Consider the following 26,880-nt stretch of genomic DNA (forward strand, 5'->3'; position numbering starts at 1 on the left):
CTTTCTCTGTCCCTCTCTGTCTTCCCCTCCTCCTCTCTCCATTTCTCTTTGCCCTATCCAACAATGACTACAACAATAAAACAAGGGCAACAAAAGGAAATAAATAAAAAAATCTTTATTTATTGGATAGTCACAGCCAGAAATTGAGAGGGAAGGGGGAGACAGAGAGATGCCTGCAGTCCTGCTTCACCACTCGCAAAGCTTTCCTCCTGCAGCTGGGGACTGAGGGCTCAAACTCGGGCCTTGCACATTATAATGTGCACTCAATTAAGTGCGCCACCATCTGACCCCCCCAAGCCATGCTTTTAGACAAGAAATCTCCCAGAATCAAGTCAGCCACAAGCAGGTATTGGCAATGATAGAAACAGGACTCCTCCACCACCAATCCAGTTCTTCCCACATCATTGTCATTGTCCCTTTCTTTACCCCCACCCTTACTTCCTTCTTCTAAGTCACCCAACTTTCTTTCTCTCTCTCTCTTTTTCCCATTGGATAGGACAGAAATTGAGAAGGGGGAGATAGAAAGGTAGAGATAGACACCTGCCGACCTATTTCACCACTTGTGAAGCGTCCCCTCTGTAGCTGGGGAGCCGGATGTTCAAACCCAGATCCTTCTTGAGAATCACTGAGCTTAGTACTATGTGCACTTAACTGGGTGTGCCACAGCCCTGCCCACCACACTTTCCCTAGAGGTAAAAATTGTGGAGAATTTAGGCTCAGGCTATGGTCACTCACTACTGTTGCTGTCAGCTCAAAGCAGCCACAGAACCAGGGCCAGCATGTGGTGCTGGCTTCTGGAGACACTGGTCACACCACTGAGCAGTACTGGCCAGCTCCCACTTGGACTACAGGGCTTGGAGTGCTGAGCAGATGGACTTGCCTCCTCAGGAAAGTGAGGCAGGTTCCATAAGAAGCCCGCTTCTCAAATATGGGCTACTGTTCTCTCATGAAAGAGGCCAGAGATGAAGTGAGAGGACCCTGTCCTGAGAGACCGCAATGGGGACAGTTGTCAAAGCTGTCTTCCTGGACACAGCCAGCCCTACAGCCGCAGCTGCTGCTGGCGACAGGCACTGCACAACAATGTGTTACAAAACATGTTTATTTTACACTATGTACAACAAAATATATTTAAAAGCATTATCAAGTAAAATAAATGAAGACCACGAATCACAATTTAGTTTGTTCTTAGTGTATATACTTACATTAAAATATAAAGAACATCTGCCAATAAAAGGAGCCCAAAGTGTGCATTTCACTAAAACTTGGCATGTCCATATCCTGTTGGAAAAAAGCAATCAAAAACAACTTTAACCAAAACTAAGTTCCTGTGACTTGTAGTGACCATTATATTGTTTATATGAGGTAGTAACTAAATCATTTTGGCCAAGTGTTAATATTCTAAATCAGAAGAAAAATGAAAATGATCATTATATAAGGCCAACCAAAGCAAAAATTCCACTAGCAGTCGAAACCGCTTCGCTACGGAATGTGCGAGTCCTTCACTGCGAGATTCAGTGATGCTCAGTGTCCACTCAGTCCTGGGGTCTACTGACCGACCGCAGGTGGAGACTGCACTGCCACAGCACGCTACCGCTGTTCTGTGATTCAAAAGACTGTGTCTCAAAGGGATTGCTCTTAAGTACAGACAAGCACTCTTACGGGATTCTGTTTAGGTAGAAAAAGACCAACTACTCCAACAGGTGGTGAGCTGGCTTGTTTCTTGTAGAAAACAATCCAAAGACATTTAAAAACAGGTGTTGTGGAGCCAAGCACGTGCTGACGGCGTCACAGCTTCCTTTTGTGACTCGGTATATCACACATCAATACTTTGTGCAAATATGAACACCAGTGTACTTGCGTCACAATTAAAAAACAAGATTATAAAATGATTACAGCCTCCGTTACCATTTTTAAAAGTTACAAGATTTATATTTATCTTACTAAATTACATGTCATAAAAATACAATAGTGTCAAAGGGACGGGTTTTACTGCCAGCATCCCCATTTTGGAAGTGAGCCACGCCCAAGAAGGGACTAAAGAATTCTTAAAATATTCACCCCGATCGCATCTTCTCATCAACATTTACATCTGTACAGATAAGACACTTGTACATCTTGTGAAAGTACATTATCTACATGAACTCTTAGTGTATGTCTTCAGCAATATGAAGTCTCACAGGAAAAATACTGCCTATATGTACATAGATCACAGAACGATGAATTAAGCACTTGTGTGGTTCAATATGCTAAATATATCCATACCACTTGAAAACAAAAAATGTCCCCATCTCATCTCCTGCCACAATAAATCGCGAGGAGCCGAAGCCAGGTCTCTGCAGCCAGTTCCTGTGCCCGACAGTGTCGCAGTGCGGCGTTCTTTCTACGTTAACTGGCAAAGTACAAGGTGCCTCAGTAGCTGTTTTCATGACCCGCCAGGATGTATAAGTTGCTATTTGCTGTGGGGTTATCCGTTGGCCTACTTTCCAAAACTACGACCCTAAAGGGACAGACAGACAAATGAAAAAAAAAAAAAAAAAGAGAACAGATCACAAAACAAAGTTATTCTTAAAAACCCAGGCCAAAGCTTCCCCAATGCTTTTTCATGGTATGACTCTATAAAGGTTGCTGGTTATTTGATCTGTGGCCAGAAAGCATTTGCAATCATTCTGACTACAGAGCCAGTTTCAGCTCTGCAAAGTGACCTTGAAGCTTCCCAACCTCCACTTTATTTTTTTAACATTTTATTTATTTATTTATTCCCTTTTGTTGCCCTTGTTGTTTTTATTGTTGTAATTATTATTGCTGTTGTTATTGATGTTGTCGTTGTTGGATAGGACAGAGAGAAATGGAGAGAGGAGGGGAAGACAGAGAGGGGGAGAGAAAGATAGACACCTGCAGACCTGCTTCACCACCTGTGAAGCGACTCCCCGGCAGGTGGAGAGCCAGGGGCTCGAACCGGGATCCTTACGCCGGTCCTTGGGCTTTGTGCCACCTGCACGTAACCCGCTGCGCTACCGCCCGACTCCCCCAACCTCCACTTCTAAGCCGGCTTCAGACTAAGAGCTGCGGGAGGGGCAGGGGACAGACTGTATCAGAAGGCATTTAGGCATTAGAAGGTATTTATCATAAAGTCTAGGAACAAGCTGTAGTTCAGTGATCAGAAAACAAACCAGACCAGAGTCCAGAAATCCTATTTGGACTAAACCCAGAAAGTTTTCTACCTTAGAGCCTGGTGTTCACCATCTTGTGCCCCTAGCTTAATGGATAAGGATCACTGACAGAACTAATCTTGTCCTGTTACTTGGGAGACTGGGCACATTTTCAAGGGCTTTATCACTTCCTGACTGGTTGAGTTTCTGACAGTGTAAAAACACAACATTGAATGTTTTCTTGTAGAAGTTTTAATTCTCTTGAAAAGGAAGTCAGCTTCATGCTGGGTTTATGATCCACGTTTGGCATTCTGCATCCTTTCATACCTGTCAGATCCGAGCAGTCTGAAAATTCTTGTGCTATCCGAAATTTCTTGTGTTACCTGTGTAGTTAAAATATAATTTCTGAGGTTAAAGAGGGCACTCTATATGGGCAGTCATATAGAGAAGTCTACAGAAGAAGACATGTGATTCCTGAGATGGAAATATACCCCGAGGGCATGTCTGTTACACTGGCAGCAGGAAGGTGAGGCTGTGCTAGTCCAGAAAACAGGTGGCTGGGTCTGTATCAATCACGAGGCATGACCTAGCAGGGCGGCGGCTCTGTGGATCCAGCTCATGTTTTGAAAACCTGAGGCCCCGGGTTTGATTCCTGGCATCATATATCCATAGAAGTGCTCTGAGCATGTGCGCACACACGCACACACACTCTCTCTCTTAGATAAATGGAATAAATAAAAGATTTTAAGAAATCATCACGAGTGTAGGCAAACACTAAACATTACAAATGTAAGGGAAACATGAAAGTGAAGTATTCTGTTCCTCTCGGTGTTAAAAACCTCGTTAGTGACATGATGTCACTGGCAAGACCAAAGTGCTGGATGAAGGGCAACAGTCCACAGGGGGACGGGCCTGGGTTTCCAGCGGGGCACTGGGAGAGGAGCTCTACCTTGCTGCAGCCCTGCACAACATGCTTTTGGCCACCAGAGGGCGTACTGCCTTGCTGAGGGGATGCTCAAGGAGTATAATCCCCTCCCCTAGATTCTTCCTCTGTCTCCTGAAATTATCTTTTTTGAGGGGCTTTAAGAAGTTCTTGGGGGTGACTAATTGCTGCCTTGGGGATTTCCCATTAAGTCTAAGGGAGAAGGAGACACCCACTGCTTAACGCTTATTGAATGCAAAGCATTCCCACTGACTCCAGCAGTAAATTCTCCCCTAGGTGTGGCAGGCCGGGAAAGCAATCTGATTCAGACTAGCTCATCCCATGGGCTCCTCTCTGTCTGCTATTATTCTGCAGCAACAGCAGTTGCTAATGTCTCTGTTTACTAGCAGTTGGTGGTTTTTATCTCCCAGCTCCATCCTCCTGGGGCAGTTCAGTTGCCTTACTGGGAATTCCATCTGGAAGCACACGAGAAGAAACTTCCCTGAAGAACCTGCCGAGCACATGCTGACGTGCTGCACCGCATGTGGGCGGCCGCTGCAGACAGCACTGTTTGACCTCAAGTCACAGGTGGAAAAGTATATGCGACGCCCGGCCAGGAGGAGTGGAGGCTTTATCATGTGGAGGGAGGTCACGGGACTGAGCCCTGGCACCACATAGGAACACCAGACAGCACAGGGAGTGTCCCTGAGGGTGGAGTGGTGTTGTGGTGTCTCCTCTCTCTCTGTAACTCCCTTTCTCCCTGACTCCTAAAGATACACAATAAAAAACAGTGGGCTGGAGATGCTACTCAGCATTACTGTCTATGTGAGGCCCTTGCCTCATTGCCTGGACACACACACACACACACACACACACACACACACACACACACACACACATTCTTTTTTAAAAGCTACAAAGAAGGGGAGTGGTCTGCTAAGGTCACTCAGCGCTTAGGAGAGCACTCTAGACCTCAGGCTCAGCATCACTTGGGAGACCCACCTGGACCTCAATGAAGGACAGGTGAGGACTGAGAGGAGCTTCTCTTTCTGCAGCCTCTGTGGTTCTCCTTTTACCCCTACTCTCAACTTCCCCTCCACATGGTGTCCTGAGACAGGCTGGGGAGCACCGGGGGAATTCCCGATAATTCCACTGGCTTGTAACAGCCTAGAGGGCAAGCACCAAATCTTCCTGCCCACTCCAACCTGAACTAAAATGGAGAGAGGTCACAAAGCTGGGACTGACTCCTGTCCCTCAGGAAGGACTCAGGAGGGAGTGCTCTGGGTGGAGCAAAGGGAAGGAAAAAGGGACCAAGATTCAGCAATGTCAAGGGAACTAGGGCACAGGAGGACGGCAGAAAAGGCGCCTCCCTCAGGCCAGTGAGCCAGGAGCAGGAGGTCCCAGGTCGCTGGAGAACGCTCGAGGGCTACTTCCAGCAGAGTGAGGATGAGGCCTGAGAGAGTGGAGATAGTTGGCTACAAGTGCATGTGGCTGGTCTCACTGCACACTAGCATGCTCACAGGCCAGGCCTTTCAGGAATCCCCTACAGTCAGAAAGACTGTCGGAAGCAGAATTTCACTATATTCTGTGTCTAATGAATACAATTTTCAAAAGATGACTCACCTCGTTTGATCTGAAGCTTCTACCCTGCATCCCATGCTTCCAGAAAGCCAGCACGCTGTCCTGTAGACAAACTGGCAAGAACAGCTCAGTTACTGTTAACAGCACAGCCGTCAAGGGATAAGCTCCCCTCTCTTCTTCCCTCCTGCTATCCTGCATAGCAGGGTTTAAACCGATGGGGTGTGCAGTCACTCTATGTCCACTAGGTAACTTTGCCTTTACAACTGGAAAAGCACCCTGTTTGTATCACTTACGGTTCGGCCAAGAAAAAGCAAAATTCCACTTTTTTTTTTTTTTTTTACTATAGACATTTTATGCTTTGAGATGATGATTAACTCAAAACATATTTAAAACATATGGAGAACATACAAAATAGCATAAAGACACACATGCCCTCATTACTCAGCTCTCTAATCTTAATGCTGTGCATATGTACCTTTTTGTTTTAAATAAAAGCAAATGTGGGGGAATCAGGTGGTAGCACAGCGGGTTAAGCGCACGTGGCGCAAAGCGCAAGGACGGGCTCAAGGATCCAAGTTCAAGCCCCCGGCTCCCCACCTGCAGGGGAGTCGCTTCATAAGCAGTGAAGCAAATCTGCAGGTGTCTATCTTTCTCTCCCCGTCTCTAAGACTCTTCCCCTCCTCTCTCCATTTCTTTCTGTCCTATCCAACAGCGATGATATCAATAATAAAACAACAAGGGCAACAAAAAGGAGTAAATAAATAAATATTAAAAAAAATAAGAAGGAAATGCAGCTAGCACCCCCACACTGCCACTGGTCCTGGAGAAACCACTAATCACCTTGGCACTCAGGATTCCCACACATGCCGCTGCTAGGACACAGCCAGCTGACATCAGATAACCTCCTATGGCACACTTCTGCCTCCCGGGTATTTGCGGTGCTGGGCCTTTAAAAGGTCCTGGTTTTGTTGCCCTCCCCCCTCCCCCCTCCCCCCACATAATGTCACATATCCCCAGGGGTGCAGGGTGCCCAGACTGTCTTAATCCTCAGGGCTCTGTAAGTTCCAACAAAGAGCAGGGCAAGTACTGGGCCACAGTGATTTTATTGTTGGATTTTGGCTCTTTCAAAATGAATTTTAACACTAACATTTTACATGGATTTTCACAGCCTGCCAAACTGTGAAGTCTCTGTGCAGAGGTGTTTACTGAGAATACGTTGTGTTTGTGTAGCACATGGTGAAGAGCTGACATTCTTCTCATCTTCAGCCTTTGGATATAGGTACTGCTGCTCTTGTGAGAATATTTTTCATTCTAACAGCAATTTATAATTTCCAATCTAATGTCGTTTTGATTTTATATATTCCTACGTATGTGGTTTTTACGGCCACCACCATCTTTTTTCCAATTAAAAACTTCCTAATTATGAGTGGTTATGTTAGAAAGTTTTTTTAATTTTTATTTATTTATTTTCCCTTTTGTTGCCCTTGTTTTTTATTGTTGTTGTGGTTATTATTGTTATTACTGATGTCATTGTTGTTAGGGCAGAGAGAAATGGAGAGAGAAGGGGAAGACAGAGACGGGGAGAGAAAGATAGACACCTGCAGACTTGCTTCACTGCCAGTGAAGGACTCCCCTGCAGGTGGGGAGCCGGGGGCTCGAACCGGGATCCTTATAACGGTCCTTGTGCTTCACGCCACGTACTCTTAACCCGCTGCGCTATCACCAACTCCCCGAAAGTTCTTCATTTATTTTACTTGGACCTATCAACTCTAAATTCTCTTATGAGTTGCAGTAGTCTCTTCACAGTTAATATTCTAGGAAGAGAATCACACTGTCAGCAAAAATGGACCATTCAGCTTTTTTTCCTTCTTTAAATGCTCCAGGTTCCCTTTACCTCAGAGGGGAAAAAAAAAAAATCTCACCAACATCATATATATTTTTAAAAAGATTTATTTTCTCAAGAGAAAGAGAGAAACAGACATGAATGCATCACTCTGGCACATGTAGTGCTGAAAGGAAAAACAGGGCTCTCAGGAGTACAAGTCCAGTGTTCTGCCACTTGAGATGTTATTTCTCCATTTATTAAACATGATATTTTAATTAATATGATAGATGAAGGACACATCTTTTATTTTTAATTTGCTAAGAAATGTAAAGTATCATGACTGCGGGAGCTGGATGGTGGCGCGCCTGATTCAGTGCACATGTTACTATGCACAAGGTCCTGGGTTTGAGCTCCTGCTCCTTAACTTCAAATGCGGGGAAGCAGGGCTTTGTCTCTCCCTCCCTATCTCCCCTCCCCCTCTCAATTTCTCTGCTCTATCCATTAAAATAAACAAAAACAAAAAAGAAAGAAAGAAAGAAAGAAAGAAAGAAAGAAAGAAAAAGTGGCTGCTGGAAGCAATGGATTCATAGTGCTAGCAGCAATAACCCTGGCGACAATAAAAAGTGTCATGAATGAGTCGCGTTTCCCTGAATGCTACCCATGAAGCCGCTGCAATCACCCACCATCCTGCAGGCACTGCCGCCCCACCCGTGCTCCCACACCCACAGCCTTTCTTTCCTGAGAGCAAGTCCAGCACTAGGTAACACAGCCCACCTGCCAATGCAGTGTGTAGATTTCCCAAAATCTTTTTACATAAGGTGAGATAATGCTTTCTCTGGCACCTGACTTGATCTCATCTCTGCCCACAATCTGGAAGGGGGAGGCTAGGACAGGCCTCTCTCCCCTTCACAGGGGAATGTTACCCCTTGGGAATCAAGACTCCTGGGGTGGGGACACTTTTAGTTCATCTCATCACCTAGGAGGCTGGGGGCTTCCAGCCTGCTCACTGCGTGAGTTCCTGTGCCTGTGCCGTCCCTCTCCTGCCTGTGACCTGCTATGTTTCCAAGCCTGGGGCCCAATATTATATCTAGAACAGACATGAAAGCTGACTGCTTAGCATTGCTGCTGGCTCAGTGGAGAGTGCACTCTGGGCCGGCAGAGGGAAGAAAGCAAACCAGGTACAGGATGAAGGCAGAGTCTGCCCTGGGTCCTGCCTTCTTCCAACAGGAACCACACAGGTAGCTGCATTTATTGTTAACCAGAAAAAATTGCCTGTATTAAAACCACACTGTCACTCATTTCCCCAGAGGGATCCTTATCTATTATGGCCTCCTGAAGGCAGTATTTTATTTTATTTTTTGCCAGACCACTGCACAGCTCTGGCTTATGGTGGTGCAGGGGACTGAACCTGGGAGCTCAGTGCCTCAGAGAGAAGAGTCTGTTTGCATAACCATTATGCTCTCTCCTCTGCCCTGTAATATTAATCCTATCAAAATCACTCACTCTCTTTTTTTCCCACAAAAAACTATCAAGCAAAATGTGATAAAGGAGGAATATTATGTACCTGAAAATCCCTAATGAGCAGATACATAGCAAAAATACAATAAAGTAAACCAGACAAACACTTTAAAGTGCAGAGAGGGACACTTCACAGGAGTCTGGAGGATATGGAAATTCATAGCCGTGTCATGAAAAAAGAACTTCTGGATCACATTATAGTAAATAAACTACAGTACGTTAGAGGAGGTATGAAAGTGAAGACTGACATTCTTTTCTTTCTTTCTTTTTTCTTTTTTTGATAGGATAGAGAGGAATGAAGAGGGGAGGGGAAATAGAGGAGAGAAAATAAGAGACACTTGCAGACGTGTGTCACCACTCGTGAAGTGTCCACGTGGCAAGTGGGGAATTGAACCTGGGTCCCTGTGCATGGTAACATGTACATTCAACTGAATGTGCCGCTGCCTGGCTCCAGTCTTTAGATAGAAGACTTTTTATCTAAAGTCTTTGGTAGTGTATATTTTCACAATTTCAGGTAATCATCGCATAGATTATCTGAAGCTGTTCATAATGCAATCAAACAAGAAATACAAAACATTGTCTTACCTATTGATTCAATCTGGAAGTCAAAGGTAAGCTCTGATGATAATTTTCTGCTAGATTTTAACCTTCCTTGGAGATTTACTATTTTTATACAACCTACAGAGGAGAAGAGAAACCAAAGCTCAGACACCCAGATGAGCCCCATCTCCCTAGAACAAGTTGCTGGTAAAGGGACACTCACAGTCCAAGCACACGAGGATGGTGTCTCTCTCCAGCTGCGTTACGTGAGTGACGCTCGCCTGGGGGGTGTCTGCAACACAAAGACGCCGTCAGCTCACAGGAAAAGGCAACACTTAAAGCACAGAGAAAGCAAAAACAGACTTCTGGCGATCACAAACAGATACATATCCTTAGAGGCATCCAGTGAACAGTGGAACCAGGCTGCTTTACTCTAAGTCCCGAGGCCAGTTCTCACAGGCAGCATGAGTTGCTGCTGGGGACAGCTGTGTTCCATCCACATCTGGACTCAGTAGGCACAGCTTCTGATGTAGGGTAGGGACTGATGGCTGAACTCCAGTTCAGAAGGCCAGAGGCTGCACTCAAGATGTGCAATGAACATGTACTAGGATGAAGTAGGGCGTTAATGGACTCGCTCGGGGTATAGCAGAATTAAAACATTTCACAAGTGTCAAGTGTCATCCAAACACTAGAGGAACTCTATCACTGAGCTGACACCCAAGCTGCAGGAACTCACAGTCTGATTTAAACATGGACAAGAACAATGAGGAGTCATTGTCCTGAAGAAGGCAGTGGCCCACAGTACATGCAAATGTGCTCAACATCACCAATCACCAAGGCAATGCAGGTCAAAACCAGGAGAGATCGCCTCACACCTGTTAGGACAGCTATTCTGCAAGACCCAAGAGCACGGGCTCATGAGGAGAGCAGGGGTGAGCGCTGCTGATAGGAATGGAAGCTGGAGTGGCCCTCAAGGAGGGTTCTCAGAAGACTGAAAGTAGCACCAGCACAGGACTCAGCAATTCCACTCCTGGGTAAACAGCTAAAGGAAATGAAATCACTGTGTTTAAGAGGTCTTGGCATCCTGAGATTCTCCGCAGCTTTGCTCACAGCAGTCAGGATGTGGTAACAGCCTGCATGTGCTCAGATGGATGGATGGAGAAAGGGAGAGCGGTGCCGACATGCATAACAGAACACGGTCACCCACAAGAAGCAGCAAACGCTGCCCCCCTGCGACAAGGGGCACCTGTGGGTGTTCTGCTCAGTGAAATAGGATAGGTAGAGGAAGACAGATTCTGGAGGCAATCACTTGCATGAAGACTCTGAATTCGGAGGAAGGGAAGATTGGTGATAGCTGGGGTGGGGGGAGAGGACATGAAACCAAGAGATCTGGCCACAGGGCCACACACACCAAGTTTTGGGGAGTGATTATAGGCACAGTAATGGCAGCTGACATCACGGGAAGGTCTGCTAGAAGGCTGCTGAGAGCAGGCAGAACACACGCACACACACACACATCCACACACACACACACATACACCTACACACACATACACACACCCAGGAGGGGATGGGTCTGCAAACCGACCAGCCTGTGGACATCAATACTTACATGGGGTTTCAGTATCAAACCCCACATTGCACATCACAGATGGACAGGGTGCTATGTGTCGACCAGACTGGATAAGCTGGTGTACACACACCAGCCCTGCCTATCAAAGTGTCTTAGAGAAGTGGAATAGACTAGCTACTTTCAAGAAAGCTGTTTTCTCTTTTTCCAGTGTAACAGGCTCACTGGAATTGGATTTTTACTCACTGCCTTTGTCTGGTGAGGGACACTGCATGAACAATGCTGTGCACTGAGTCCAGCATGTGTGTTCGTGCTAAGGATTCAACCAAGACCACAAACCTGATTCTGTGAACCACGAAGAGGTAGAGTTTGGGTTGATGGTCTCGAATCGCACCACCTGGTTGAAGTCCCTCCCTCTGCCCACGCCGACACAGACCAGTGGGTACTCCTGCTCGGGCACTACCAGCATCTCAAACATCCTCAGTGGACACGGGATGGGGAAGTCCACGCGCTGTGGGGAGAAACCCGAGCATCATGGGAAGATGGAGGCACTGTGCACCCCTGCACCTCTGCGGTAACGTGTGAAACAGCTTTCACTATCAAACCTGCTCCTTGTTAGATGATAAATAGTAAAAAAGGAGAGAAAAAAAGCTTCTTGTCTTGGAGTGTGCTAACAACAGAACTGTGGAAAGAAAACAGTACTGCTGTTTGCTCAGTCTTCAAAAAGGAAGCCACCAGATTGTGAATACTTGCATATGTTTGCTGTATAACTGAGCACTGTGTGTAAGCCAGTAACAGAAGGACTCCTCACCTGACAGTCTGCTTTTGTCTCTTTCTTTTAGGCCAGAGCGCTGCTCAGCTCTGACTATGGATGGTGCCTGGGATCAAACCTAAGACCTCTTGCTGCAAGGGCAGTGGCTCTCACTCTTGCTCATTCTTGTGCTCTCTCTAGTTCAAGAGTCTTGAGCCTGGTTTGCAGTAAGTATGCAAGCACTTGCTGGAAAAAGTCTTTGTGCATAATCTGTATTTATGATGACATCATAGGCTGTCACAATTGTCACCAACAGGCAAGAAGTGCACAGAAGGAACATGGAGGTTTCTGAGCACCTTAGTAAGCTGTGGAGTGGAGCATCCTGATCATAACTGAGAGGGCATCAGAGCCAAGACCAAGGTGCACGTGAAAAGCCTGGAGGCAGAGATGGGACCGCCAGCAGGGTGGACCCGCAGTTCTAGAGGCCTCAAGGGAGACCTATCAGCAGAATTATGCAAGTTAAGTCTAACATCTCAGCACTCTGGCAATGGACCTGGAGCCACAGCCAGCCACACACACCCCCCCCCCCCCCGGAAAGGGAAAACAGGGAGTGGCTCTCTCTCTCTCTATATATATATATATATATATGTATATATATATATTTTTTTTTTGCTGTTATAGAATAGCAGGGGCTTGGTGCCTACCTACATTATGAATCCACCACTCCTGGTGGCTTTGTGTTTTTCTTTTTTGATAGAGACAGGGAGAAATTAAGAGGGAAGAAGAGATAGAGAGAAAGAGATGAGGAGACACCTTCTGTACTACTCCACCACACATGAAGTTTCTCCTCTGCAGGTGGGGAGTGGAGGCTTGAACCCAGGTCCTTGCACATGGTGATGTGACCTCTATCTGCCCAGTCTTGGAGTATTCATTTTGAAAAGATATGATTTCTTTCTTTCTTTTTTAAATATTTATTTATTTCCTTTTGTTGCCCTTGTTGTTTTATTGTTGTAGTTATTATTGTTGTTATTGATGTCGTCATTGTTGGATAGGACAGAGATGGGGAAGACAGAGGAGAAGAGAAAGCTAGACACCTGCAGACCTGCTTCACCACCTGTGAAGCAACTCCCCTGCAGGTGGGGAGCTGGGGGCTCGAACCGGGATCTTTATGCCCGTCCTTGTGCTTTGCGCCACGTGCGCTTAACCCGCTGCGCTACCGCCTGACTCCCGATCTTATTTATTTCTTAGGAGTGAGCAGAACACTGCTCGACGCTGGCATATAGTAATGTTGTGGATTGAACCTGGGATCTCAGATGTGTGCAAGCCCAGTGCACTAACAGGCTAAATGACCTCCCTAGGGCCTGGGATGGGTAATATTTAAGCTTGTCATGTCTTCCGAGTAATATTCTCTCCTGGATGCTTGGATATCTAGATTCCTTTATTAGAGAAATGGACCTTCCACTACATTTAGGATGAATGGCTTAATGTATCAGTGCGCAAAAGTCATCTTCGGGAAGTAGGCCTATCAGTATATGTATGAGCAAAGGATGTAGTGAAAGCTTTTCATTTTGATAGAGGTTAGTAACGAAAGGAGTAGGAAAGATATATATGATGGACAGAAAAGATGGGAGGAGGAATACAGGGAAAGGAGGAAGGGCTGCAGAAAAACCAACCAGGAGGAAGCTTGCTACTGTGAAATAAGCAAAAACTAGAGAGGAGCCTGGGACAGAAGCAGCTTCTAGAGCATGGGCTACTCTATGCCTCCTTCATGAGCCCATTTCCCCTCCGATGGTTGGTTTCAAAGAACTTTTGTTTCAATGAATTTATTTATAGAACTGACTACCTAAATAACTTTTTTTTTTTTTTTTCCTAACCAGAGCACTGCTCAGCTCTGGTTTATGGTGGTGTGGGAGATTGAACCTGGGGTTTTGGAGCCTCAGGCATGAGAGTCTGTTTGCATAACCATTATGCTATCTACCTTCCACTCCCTAAGTAACTTTTAAAAGATTCTTGAAACCATGTTTAAGTTTCTTGAGGCTAAAATATCTGAATGTGTAGTTAAAAACAAATTCTCTAGTTACTTGTAACAATGTGAACAACAGGAAGCCAAACCGGAAACATCCAAATCCTACATTGTAAAATCTAGAAGAATTCTATTTCAATTATATTCTGACCCCAGTTTCTAGGAAGACTATCAAATACTCATGAAATAAGATGCTTTATCAATATAAAACAGTAAATAAAGCAGCCATGAAAATTCATTTGGTATTTCCCTGGTGTAACTGAACCTGTGTTTCACATGACTGAAGTTACAGCTTTATAAATAAGGCCCCAGATCACATCAGATTGATGGAGTTTACAGTCAACAATATTTATGCACCTTTCCCATATTTGGGAGCTACTGTCTTCCCTGATCCTGCTTTCTGGTCCTTTTTACAGCTATGACATCATTTCCCCAGACAATAACTTGGATCCACCTACATATCAGATTTCAGGCTCAGGGAAAAACAAACAAACAAACAAAAAACTAGTATAGCCACAGGCCCTTTGGAATATAACTAAAATATGCCTACTAACTATCTACAAAACGGAGACACCCCCCCCCCCCAACTCTTCATCTGCACTATTCCAGCCTTTAGGTTCATGATTAGTCAATAATTTGTTTGGCTTTATATGCTAACTCTCTTTTCAGTCACCAGGTTCCAGTTGCTATCATAATGCTAACCAGACTTCCCTGGACAGACAACCCCACCAATGTGTCCTGGAGCTCCGATCCCCCATAACCCCATCCCACTAGGGAAAGAGAGAGGCAGGCTGGGAGTATGGATCAACTTGTCAATGCCCATGTTCAGCAGGGAAGCAATTACAGAAGCTAGACCTTCCACCTCCTGCACCCCATGGTGACCCATGGGTCCATACTCCCAGAGGGTTAAAGAATAGGAAAACTATCAAGGGAGGGGATGAGATACGGAGTTCTGGTGGTGGGAATTGTGTGGAGTTGTACCCCTTTTATCCTATGGTTTTGTCAGTGTTTCCTTTTTATAAATAAAATAAAATAATAATAAAAAAAAAGCTTTCTAAAGTCATAGCCATGAAACAAATTCACTAAATATAAAGACCCTAGAGAGATGCAGGCCCTCAAGAAGGTAGGCCGCCTGTCTAGAAGGTGGTGGCTGCCTCAAGCTTGCCACATCCTCACCTCCATGTTGGCCTCATGTCCCCTCAGGCCAGCACTGGCCTGGGGGTTGTTTCTCTGTGGTGACAAGCCATCAGCAGAGGGTACAGGCACACATCTCTCATGCCTTTGGGCAAACCCTCTGCCTCCAACTTTTGACAGTGCCCTTGCAAGGGACTCTTCCCTTGCAAAGGCACCTCCTGCCCCATCTTGGAACTTGAATTTCCTTCCAGTTGGGCAGATTTTCACACCTTGCTGCTCAATTCAACATTGTAAAAATTTCTGAGAATTAACTGACGGCTTCTGGGTGTTTCATGCTCTGATCTGACAATGGTGGAGAGTCTTGTGCACTTACCTTAATGAGCATGAATTTCTGCATGGGCTCCACCCACTCCAACAGCACTATGCTGGTCTGCAGTGCGCCACACAGGTACTTGTGGCCCGTGTAGGGATTCCTCACTGCAGGAAAGAGAGTACAGGCCTTACCAGAGAGCAGCTGCAGGCTCCCCAGACATGCACAGCTGCCCACTGCTTTGGCTGCTTGCTTTTTTTAATGTGATGCTGGCAGTGCATTCAGGGCTTCCCATACCTAATTTTCCCATTAAAAAAAAAACACCCTGTATTTAGAGTGAGGGAGGCAGAGACAGGGAGAGATGCTGCAGCACAGGGATGCTCCTGAGTAGTGAGCGCCCCATTGCTCTGCCCCGGGCTTCACCCATAGGAAGGCACAGACTCTCCCACGGGAGCTGTCTTCCACCCCCCAGCTCAGTGCCTTGATGAGCCAGCAGAGAAGAGAAGGGTCGCGGCTTCAGGAACAGGGATGGCACTGCTGGTCATCACAGGCGGGCAGGAAGAATGTCACGTCTGGTGGCAGCAGGAGCATGCACTGTGCAGCGAGACCCCTGATCAAGGGGGTTAGGCGTTTGGGGGAGAGGGTGCTAAGCTTCTGGGCACTCGTGACAGGTGGGTCATGAAGCTGGGCAGCAGTGCTCAGGGTCTGCCCAGGGTACTCTGAAAACTCCGCTCGCTGATCAAGTCTCAATGGACAGGTCTCTAGGTGGAGTGAGAGAGCTGCTCCAGAGCTAATTTAAAAAAAAAAAATATTTCTTAGAGAAGAAAGCTTCTTCTTCTTTTTTTTTTTTTTAAGATGAATTATTTAGGTCATGCAAGAGAGTTATAGATGAGGGAGAGACCAGAGCAGCAGTCCTGAACACAGAGCCTCAGAGAAGCCAGCCCTGAGCTCTATCAGTTAAGCTACCTCTCTGCCTACCGGAAATGCTTGCCTTTGTGAGATGCACTGACACTGCTGACTGGCCCGGGCTGGGGAGGAACTGAGGGTGGTGGCCTGTGAGCAGAGGGTTGCAGCCTTCACCCAAGAAGCAAGGGTCCACCTGCTAAAGGCCTGTGAGCAGCGCCAAGTGGGCCTGGCAGCCTTTTGGTCCCGAGGAGTAATGGAGCAGGGATGGGAGGGCTGAGCAGTCAGATACCTGCTCCCCCCACCCAGCCTGTGTGGACCCGTCCCGGCCATAGAGCGAGTCTACTCACCGACACAGCACTTCTGACACCACTTGGTCTCAGGGATCTTTGCTGATACAGCAAATTTCCTAAATGCAAAGGAAAAACACAACTTAGAAAAGAGTTAGTGTGTGAGGAGGCGCTGCCGCAGGGTCTCTGTGAAACACGGTGACCAGTGGGGCCCTTCTCACTTCCCTTCCAATCAATCCAAAGCAGCTAAGGACATGAACGTAAGAAATAAAATCATGACATGTTTAGGTTGTAGAATATGCTTTAAAATATATAAAACACTAGCTCACACAGGAAGACAGCTGCGTCGTGCTTGTCATTAGCGTACCCCCAGCACCTCAGACTACAGGTGGGGTTCAAGTGACTACACCTGAACTGTGACTGACTGGTTTACCTAATGGCAAACCTGGGAAGTGGGCCCTTTACCATCAAGCTGGAGGAAAAGATTCGTTATCTCATATCATAAATTCTAGTCATAGAGAGCATCTCAACTGCTAAAACAAATTGTGAGAACTTCTGATTTCTCCACACAGACCAAGTAGGATACAGAATTTCTGCCAAGGAGCTTTAGAGGCTCTACAAACATCTGATTTAAATTTAGCATGTGGGGGTGTGGATCAACCTGCCAACATCCATGTCCAGTGAAGAAGCAATTACGAAAGCCAGATCTTCCACCTTCTGCACCCCATAATGACCCTGGCCCATACTCCCAGAGGGTTAAAGAAAAGCTTCCCAATGGAGGGGATGTGATTGTGCAATTGTACCCCTGTTATCTTACAATCTTGCTAATCATTATTAGATCACTAATAATAAAAAGAAATAGTGCAACAATTTGGATTAAAAAATAAAACTATAATACCTGTAAACTGAAAATACCTTTTTCTTTCTTTTTTTTAAAGATTAATTTATTTATTGACAAGAAAGAGAATATAAGGATAGCCAGACCGGAGTTCAACTCTGGCATAAGGTGAACCTGTGACCTCTTGAGGCCTCAGGCATGTAAGTTTTAAGCTCTAACAGGGCTGAGCTATGCCCCAAGCCCTCAAATAGTTTCTATAAATGAAAGTCAATTTAATAAAGACTGAGTAAACTTCAAATTACATCAAGCCGTTTCTCTCCAGGTGTCTAAGCAGCTTCTAGCTGTCTAAATGTGCGCTTGTTAGATGCTGGTGCTCTGGTTTTTAAAGAACATGAAGATTGTGCTTTGCTGGTTATGTGGAACTGTGTACATGTGATGCTCAATGCAATCCTGAACAACCTCAAAGGGTCCTCTTGTTGGATGTCCTTGTTACCATACACTGGTAGGTAAGAAGCAAGCACACAATGCTAAGGTCTTCTGATTTAAGCCTTTGGATCACTCTACTTTCCAGAGAGCATGGAACGGTTTTAGATGGGAACAGTGTGGCATTTCCCGAATTCACCCCAGATGTCACACTCTTTACCTGTTCTGTGACTTCCAGTCCCTCCAATGAAGCATGAGCTTGGTCACAATTTAGGGACTTGGAAATATCCCCCAGGCCACAGAGCCAGCAATTACCAGAGAGAGAAAGTTCTAACCTACTGGCTAGTCTGTTTGACTACAGTGTTCATGGGGAGTTGACTCAGAAGACAGATCTACTTCTCATTACACCTTTAGGCATAACCAGGTTAACTGAAATATGTTCTGAGTCTACAAGGTGAGCTGCTAGAAGTGGCAGCCACCGCTGGCACCTTTCAGTGTGAGTCAGGAGTCTGCTGATGTTACCAAGATAAAAAGGGTTTTAGATTTCTTGCCAATAAAGGAGAATATCAGGAACAGATTTTCCCAGTAATGGTTTCTAGACACTGAGAGTGATGAAGTGGGAGGGACACACTGCATCTTCCTTGAAGTGACAGCCTGGAGATAAAGGTGAAGTTTTAGAGATAAAATGCTTCTGCACAGGAACTGCTAACAGGAAGGGCAGTGGTCCCACAGCCTCTCCTCATCCAGTGCTGCTGCCACACATCTGCAGGCAGGCAGGACCAGGGGCTTGAACCCAGGTCCTAGAATACTTGCTCGGACCCTCAAAATATAGTCTGTCTTGAAATGTTTTCATTACATGTGGTTTCTACTCACAAAGCTTGAGTGGTTTTTCAATTTCTGTAGTATAACTGATTATCAGAGTGAAGTATCACCTTACTATCTCTAAGAATGGAAACATAATTAAATGCTCAGTTACCTTGGGAGTATTCTATCAGGCAGTTTGTGTGCTGGGATAGAAACAGGTAACTTTTGCATTTGTCTTGCATAATCAAAAAGTCCTGGTAAATTATGGGAATAAAGCTGAGATGCTTTACCTGTAGAGGAAAGAAAAAAAATACATATATACAAACTAATCAGGAAAGAGTTGCAAAGTACTACAAAACTTACCAACTTACCAGATATTGATAATAAGCAATTGTTCATTACATATAACCATGTACACCTTCGGGGGAATAGCTAAAAAAACAAAACAAAACAAAAAAGCTCATTTTACAAAACATAATAGGCAGTAACAGTATGAAGACATATATACCAACTTATTTAATATAAGCACATATGAAGTTCATGGACAAGATACAAATTCCTTTCATCTATGAACAGACAGACAATGAAGATGTATTTCTGCAAAGTTCTGTTAAGTGCTGGGTATCACCTGGGTTTTATTTATTTGTTTTTAATTGCTACCAGGGTTATCCCTGGGGCTTGGTGCTGGCACTATGCATCCACTTGCTCCCAGTGGCTACATTTTTCTTTCTTTCCTTCTTCCTATCTTTATTGAATAGGACAAAGAGAAAATGAGAAGGGGAGGGGGAGGCAGAGAGAGAGAGAGAGAGAGAGAGAGAGAGAGAGAGACTCCTGCAGACCTGCTTCACAGCTTATGAAGCTTCCCCCTGCAGGTCCTTGAGCATGGAGCATGGTAACAGGTGTGTTCAACCAGATGCGCCACTGCCTGGCCCTGGGCTTTACTTCTGTTTTTTTTAACTTTATTCATTTATTTTATTTGACAGGACAGAGAGTAATTTTAGAGGGAAAGGGGACATAGAGGGGGTGAAGGAGACAGAGAGACACCTGCAGCACTACTCTTCACCATTCATGAAGCTTCCCCCCTGCGGGTGGGGACCAGGGGCTTGAACCCAGGCCCTTATGCACTGTAATGTTGTGCACTTAACCAGGTGTGTCCCCACCCAGTGCCCCTCCCCACCCCCAGATTTTATTCCTAACCACATTTAACAGAACACTACCATTTTTATAGATTTTTGATGTCTATCTCTTTTAATAAAGCTGGGGTCTCTGCAAGTGACTAACCCTTTCTGTAACCCACATTTCTCTGAAATTAATAGAACTGTATTAGAGAGCTGCTGACAAGGTGAATGTGAAGAGAACATTGAGGTAATCACAGTGCCTGGCATGACACAGCATCACATGGGAACCAGCTGGTCCCAGTGCCACCACCACCATCACCATCACTCTGTAGCCTGATTCAAGTGATCGGTCTCTGGGCACTTAAAGGCCAAAAGCTTCCACCATTTCATGGTTAGAATCACAAATATTTCCCCATCCAATTCCACACCACACATCCTGCCTCTGTCCTCTTCACTGTGGCCTGACATGTGGGCCTCAGTCTTATCTCCTCCATGGACTACAAACAAGCATCTCTGAACACAGGATGTTGGGGTTCTCGCACACCTCCCCTGCTCCAGCCACACTGCACACCCTGCTTCCCACCTCCAGTCTATCTTCTTCTTGTCTATCGGGCGTCCTTCCATCCATCATCATTTCAGGCAGTAACTCAAAGAATTGAAACTTATTTCTTGTTGACTGTATAAAAACTTTAACACTGAAGAAAGAGAGTATAAAAATCACACACCTGTTCCATTGATGTTTCATGAAGCTCATTCAGGTTCAAAGTGTAAATCCCTTCCTCGGCACCAAATATCAAGTACTGATCTGAAACAAGGAAGAGGTCCACCGGGCTATATATATGTAAAGTACTTCAAAAAAGTATTGTACAGTCTAAAATTAAGTTGGCATGTATAACAGGTGAAAAATTAGATTTATAAGCATCTACTTTTATTTTAATGCAAGTAAGTGGTCAATCTAACTTAATGAACTGACTTATTTGTGACTAGCAACTTCAAAAACAGTTAAGCTTTTAAAACTATTTACTTAGTAATACTAGGTGGTAGGTACCGTGATTGAGCCCGTGCTCTCTGGGGCCTCCGACATTCAAACTGAGCTGTCTCCCCAGCCTTAAGAAAGCCTCTATGTGACAGACGGTTTGAAGGCTGGCATACAAGAACTCACTCATGGGGTGTGTGTGTATATACATGCCACGGATGGTGGCAAATCTGCTTTTACAGATGATCATAAGCACCTGATAGACAGAATGCAGGCGAACAGCTGGTATACATCCCAATATTTATAAACACCAAAATAAAAACACCTGGATGTGCACATTTAGGAAGGTGGCTCAGTGGGCTGAGCACAGGTCTACGATGAAGTCCCGAGTCTGATCACCGGCACTGTGTTGCCTATGCCAGAGTGATGCTCTGGCTCTCTCTAATGCTCATTAGTGAAAAACAAACAAATGAACTAGGCTGTGGATCTATGGTATCCATTCTGGTTAGACAGGATGGGCCTGTGAAGCCAGAACTCTTGGCATGCTGTTCTCTTAACCCCATGAAATTCAAGTGCTGAGATGGTAATTTGGGAAAACACAGTGTGGGGGGAGGAGGGCCGGGGTCAGTCTTCTAGGACTAGGGAATGCCTGGGGCAATTTCCAACCAGGATCCTTACGCCATGTGCGCTTAACCTACTGTGCTAAGGCCTGACCCCCCCCCCCCCACCACTGTCACTTTTATCTGAGACCTCTCCAACAGTCACCAGACCCCAGACCCTACTCAGTGAAATCCCTTTAGCAGTGGCTCTGTTTACACAGCAAAGAAAAGGGATGACTACAGGAACAGAAGGAACTTCATCAGGTGGCCTAGAGAATAAGGACTTGATCACTATTATGTGTCCCCCCAAACAGATAGTAGCACACATACTTACTTTAAAACAAAAACTGTTTTAATCATAGCACTTTTTTTTTTTTTTTTTTAAGCAACATCTTCACAACACGAATAAAACAGAGTACTTTCACGGTCCCAGCCTTTAAGCCATGTAGAAAGACAACAGGTAAAGATAGAACATTACCTCTTGTATCTGGGTTTATCCAGGATGTTGCACAGTGAATTTTCAAGGGGCAGCCATTGAAGACCTTTGAAAAGCATGCACCCATCTGGGAAACAGAACAGAAAGGCATCACATCACTGCTCTTCCAGGTGACCAGAAGGGTTCCAGGCACAAATGACCACCAACCAGGGCAAAATTTTACTCCAGAGAAAGTCATTTTAGTTCTTATCTTCTCAAATAAAGCTTGTAATAGCAACCAGCCCGACACAAAGACCTGTCCACAGAAGCAGCACTTCAGTGCCCTAGTAAGAGGAAATCGGGACTGCCACAGGCAACCGCTTTCTTTTTTAGTCCCATGAACCCAGAAATGGTATTAGCCACTGAATTCAACGTTACAAGGTGAAAGAGGAGGACCTTAATTTCAGACACACATTTTAATCTCATGACATGCAGGCCTTACTCTTAACAAATTGGGTGAACTGATTATTTTCCTAGGTGAGATTCATAAACAACTTTACTTTGTTATTAACACTTATCAAGTAATAACTCCCTCACGATGAAATTTCAGTCATTCCATTTTATGCTGACTTTAGATGAGTAAGTGCTGATTTTAGAATTACTTTTTCAGGTTGGCACACCCAGCAACTCAGGGTGGAGGGATGCCCACAGGTTAGGCAGGAGAACAGCACTGTATCCTTTGTAGCAGGAATGTTCCATCACAAAGATGGAAAAGACACTGAGAAGAAGGGCGCAGCACAGGCTGACTGTGAAGAACTAAGAATATCGACACAAAGTCAGTCATCCAAACATCCATTGTCAGTGTCTTCACATCTCCTTGATTAGAGAAGATGGCCAGCCAGCATTCTGAGGACTCAGCGCAGAAGCACCAAGTGGGTCCACAGCACCATAGGGGGAGGGAGATGGTGGGTCACAAAAGCAGAAGCTGGACATTACTGCTGAGCCTAGCATGCCGGCTGCCTGTGGAAACCCCTGGCAGAGGCTATGTGCTGAGGTACTGCTCAGCCAGCCCAAATCTAGGCCAGTTTGCAGAATGGGTCCCACCTGAAACCCCACCAGAGCCAGTTCTTGTCTATCAGCTGCATGATCTTCAATCTGGTATCCAGCTTGATGTCTGCGTGACTAGGGGGCCTTCACACTTAAAATTTAGAACATTTCGGATGTTGAAGTATAATTATTTAAATAGTATTCAGAATAGGGCCACCTGCACTGGCCTGAAGTCATGCTGAGTCCTTCTGATTTAATCCTAAGGACAGTGTGGTCAAACAGACAGAAAAAGCCAAGGATGACCTAGTCTGTCTCAATGGCAACTGTGTGGGTTCGGGGCTCTTTGTGACAGGAGACTCTGGGTCTCAGTTTTACTCACAAAAGGGAGAAAATTAACTTCTGAGCTGGGTGCTCCTTCTGGCTAAAACTATTTTTGGGATAACTGAAAATATACTCAAACACTGTGTCACACCTGCATTTTGTTACAGGATTATTATTTTTTTAAACTTTTTTTTTTTCTTCTTCTTCTTCTTCTTTTTTTTTACTTATTTATTTTCCCTTTTGTGGCCCTTATTATTTTCACACCTGCATTTTGTATTTTCAATTGTATCCATGTGTCTTTTCCACAATTTGTCAAAGATAGCGGCCAATGAGACACTAATACTTTTTGGAAGAGAGAACTTTTAAAGTAGATATTCTTTATTTTGAAAAGCTATTTTTCAGCTATATTTTAGCTATAGTCAATTGATGTTAAATTAGCAGTATAATGGTTGTTTTCTTTTCTAGAATGGAGTCTTCTTTAAAATTTGTTGTTTGTTTTATTCACTTACTTTTTGGAGACTCTCTAACCAATGAAAAGGATCTACCTAACTCATCAGATCACACAGTATAACCATGAGTTTAAGCAACTCTTGTTGTGTTGGGTTTAAAAGCTTAGCCTAGTGGGTTGTTATACTTACATGCACTTTGGGCGTGGGGGGTAGACCATTGCTGATAGGCTTCTAGAAAAGAAGATAGGCATGATTATACATCCTGTGCTGCTGTTAGCTACAACAGGATTGGATTTTGCACAAGTATGGTAAAATAATGAGCACAAATCTCCCCCTTTTTTGTAAAACAAGAATAAGAGTTACGAGGTTGGGAGTCCAGAGGTAGTGCAGTGGGTTTAAGTGCAAGTGGCACAAAAACGCAAGGACCGGCGTGAGGATCCCGGTTTGAGGCCCCAGCTCCCCACCTGCAGGTGAGTCGCTTCACAGGCGGTGAAGCAGGTCTGCAGGTGTCTCTCTTTCTCTCCCTCTCCCTGTCTTCCCCTCCTCTCTCCATTTCTCTCTGTCCTATCCAACAACAATAATTACAACAATAAAACAAGGGCAACAAAAGGAAATAAGTAAATAAATAGAAAAGAGTTATGAGGTTGAGGTTTCTTGTAACCCTCTATAGCTCACTTATTCCTAGTAACTGACCCCCAGAAACATTTATCTGAGCAGTGACAGTGATCCTCAAGTAGCATCATTTTGTTCTAATGCTGATAAGGGGTAGGGCCAGTCAATATTCATATTTATAGATCCACGCATAGGGTCACATTTTAGAAAGCACTAGATAACAACTCGGACTAAATAATTTGGCCAATAGAAAGCCACCATTCAAATTTACTAGAGCAAAATGACCTTTCAATATTTAAATAAACTACCCATCATTTTATCACACCAAAATACAAATAGGCTAATTATAGATATGCACTTGCTAGTTTCAATAATGTAAGTGTAAAACTAACATTACAGTGAAAAAGGAAACAAAACAGAGTTTATGGATATAAATACCTACTGGTACATCTTTTTTTTCTTTCCTTGATGGGTTTGTGTCTCTGTGTTCATTCTGTTGCTGATATAATGAACCATCTCTTTCGCCATTTAACTGGAAGGAGTTCACTCCATTTCCTTCAATAAAACAGGTTTAAGTATATTGAAAGAGTTAATTTTTATGAAAGCCTCTAGTTAAAATATTATCAAGAAGGAAAGGAAATTATATGAAGTCTGAAAGAGTTTTAGCCTCAGTTTGGGATTACTCAATCAGAATATTTACTATGAGAGAAGGAAATTATATATGTGTTTGTATATATGAATTCCTCAGTGCTAAATATTTTGATTAAATGATTGAAATGAACTGAACAAATATAAATATATTCTACTTATTTCTAATTCTGACACTGATTTGTATTATCAAGATAAAAGTGGTACAGTAGATAAGCTGTTGGATTTTCAAGGATGAGATCCTGAATCAGTCCTTGGCAATGCATGTGCCAGAGTGATGCTCTGGTTCTCTCTCTCTCTCTCCCCTCACCCCCCTCTTTGCTTTTTCATTAGTAAAACAAATAAATATGTAAAAAAGATAAGTGAGAAAGACTGGACATAAAACTAATTCAGGAAATGTAGCATTTATAGTGTGCTAATCAAGAAACTTCAAATTGCTTCTTTTGCATAATATCCATGAAACTTAACATTATTAAAACAGCACCTTATATATAATATGGCTGATTACTTAGCAGTGACAATCATATTTTAAAAAAAAAATCCTGAAATAAATACACCTCTTGGCTTGTTAGACTTGAACATCTTTTGTTTCTTTTAAAGATAAAGTAAATTGGGTATGCAGTTCTTCAAAAGCTGGTGTGTGTATGTGCGTGTGTGCGCGCGCAGGGCAGAGGGGAGAGCAACGGCATGCCTGGGTACGGAATACAAAGCAAGGGGTCATTGTCCCAGCCTGAGTCACAGGTCATTTGTCCTGCCAATAAAACACTTCCTACCATGAAGCCAAAGGCAGACGGTATCCCTGGGTGCCTGCTTCCTTCTCCCCTCCCCTGCAGAGTTTCAATCAGTCCCTCACAGAAAGAGGCCCTCCATGCCCCTCCACTCCATTACCTAAAGTGATGGTGATGGGCTTCTGGGGAGGCAGCCGGGGAGGTGGTGGGCGAGGGGGGACCTGGGATGGTTTGGCTGGGCTCTCTGACGTGGGGCACCTCTTGATGGTCCCCTGATTGTCATCCTCAGTAGAATGGGTTTCTTGTGGTATGAATATGGACTTGGGCTGAAATGACAAGGAAAAGGAGACTAGTGACATAGCATGGCATCATTTCCTTGAAATAAATAACATTATATGACAGAGGTTTTCAAGAGGTGCTTCCCAACTGTGGTTCGGGACTATACAACTATCTAAGTCAGATGATCTTCATATATACCCTAGAAATATACATAGATTTTGCTGCTGTGAAGAAAAATGGGGTTGGGCCTCTGTTTCTATTAATTATTTACAAGTCTTTCCACTTAAGACTTGCCAAATAGATTCTGGTCATTCTGATCTACAACTGAAGTGAGTCTATCTGTCTGTCTGTCTGTATCTACCTAGTTCTTGCTGCTGAGACCTCACTATTCTGAGCCAACTTTTTCTGAAAGATTCCACAGCATCAAAAGCTTTCCCTAGTGCATAACATCTTTTTGCTATAAAAATATTTATCCCCCTCTGGTGTCCTGGGGGCTAGAACCTGGGTCATGCACATGGCAAAGCAGGTGCCCTTCCAGGTGAGCTATCTCTATGGCCCAAGCCTCTTATTTTTTTGGGGGGGCTATCTTTATTTATTTATTAGATAGAGACAGCCAGAAATTGAGAGGGAAGAGGGTGACAGAGAGAGACCTGCAACACTGCTTCACCATTTGCAAAGCTTTCCTGCTGCAGGTGGGGACTGGGGATTTGAACCTGGGTCCTTGAGCATTATAACATGTACGCTCAACCAGGTGCATTACCATCCTGTCCCACCAAGCCTCTTTTCTTTTTTTTTCCTTTTTTAAATTTTTTAAAAAATATTTTATTTATTCCCTTTTGTCACCCTTGTTGTATTATTGTAGTTATTATTATTGTTATTGATGTCATTGTTGCTGGATAGAAAAAATGAAATGGAAAGAGGAGGGGAAGACAGAGAGGGGGAGAGAAAGATAGACACCTGCAGACCTGCTTCACCGCTTGTGAAGCGACTCCCCTGCAGGTGGGGAGCCGGGGGCTTGAACTGGGATCCTTATGCCCATCCTTGCGCTTTGCACCACGTGCGCTTAGCCTGCTGCGCTACCGCCTGACTCCCCTTTTTAAAATTTTT

General features: G+C 44.5%; 1 protein-coding gene across 8 annotated transcripts in view; it reads right to left on the bottom strand.

Moving 5' to 3' along the window:
- Positions 1-1,083: 1,083 nt before the first annotated feature.
- Positions 1,084-26,880, bottom strand: part of MAP4K3 (mitogen-activated protein kinase kinase kinase kinase 3) — a 115,228-nt gene continuing 89,431 nt past the window's right edge. For 7 of the 8 annotated variants that reach the window (XM_060186920.1, XM_016187220.2, XM_007520984.3 and 4 more), the window contains 15 exons: positions 25,655-25,820; positions 24,561-24,673; positions 23,696-23,737; positions 21,753-21,837; positions 20,425-20,504; positions 18,953-19,013; positions 18,754-18,871; positions 16,577-16,635; positions 15,387-15,490; positions 11,445-11,616; positions 9,759-9,827; positions 9,581-9,673; positions 5,695-5,765; positions 3,477-3,532; positions 1,084-2,497 (listed from right to left, as the gene is read on the bottom strand). In XM_060186920.1, coding sequence (XP_060042903.1) covers positions 2,410-2,497; positions 3,477-3,532; positions 5,695-5,765; positions 9,581-9,673; positions 9,759-9,827; positions 11,445-11,616; positions 15,387-15,490; positions 16,577-16,635; positions 18,754-18,871; positions 18,953-19,013; positions 20,425-20,504; positions 21,753-21,837; positions 23,696-23,737; positions 24,561-24,673; positions 25,655-25,820 — 1,377 coding nt within the window. In that variant the 3' untranslated portion in view covers positions 1,084-2,409. The remainder of the gene's footprint in view (positions 2,498-3,476; positions 3,533-5,694; positions 5,766-9,580; positions 9,674-9,758; positions 9,828-11,444; positions 11,617-15,386; positions 15,491-16,576; positions 16,636-18,753; positions 18,872-18,952; positions 19,014-20,424; positions 20,505-21,752; positions 21,838-23,695; positions 23,738-24,560; positions 24,674-25,654; positions 25,821-26,880) is intronic. The other variant, XR_009548902.1, reaches the window with a different exon arrangement.

This window comes from Erinaceus europaeus, chromosome 3 (genome assembly GCF_950295315.1).
Source record: "Erinaceus europaeus chromosome 3, mEriEur2.1, whole genome shotgun sequence".
In the NCBI taxonomy this organism is placed as follows: Eukaryota; Metazoa; Chordata; class Mammalia; order Eulipotyphla; family Erinaceidae; genus Erinaceus; species Erinaceus europaeus.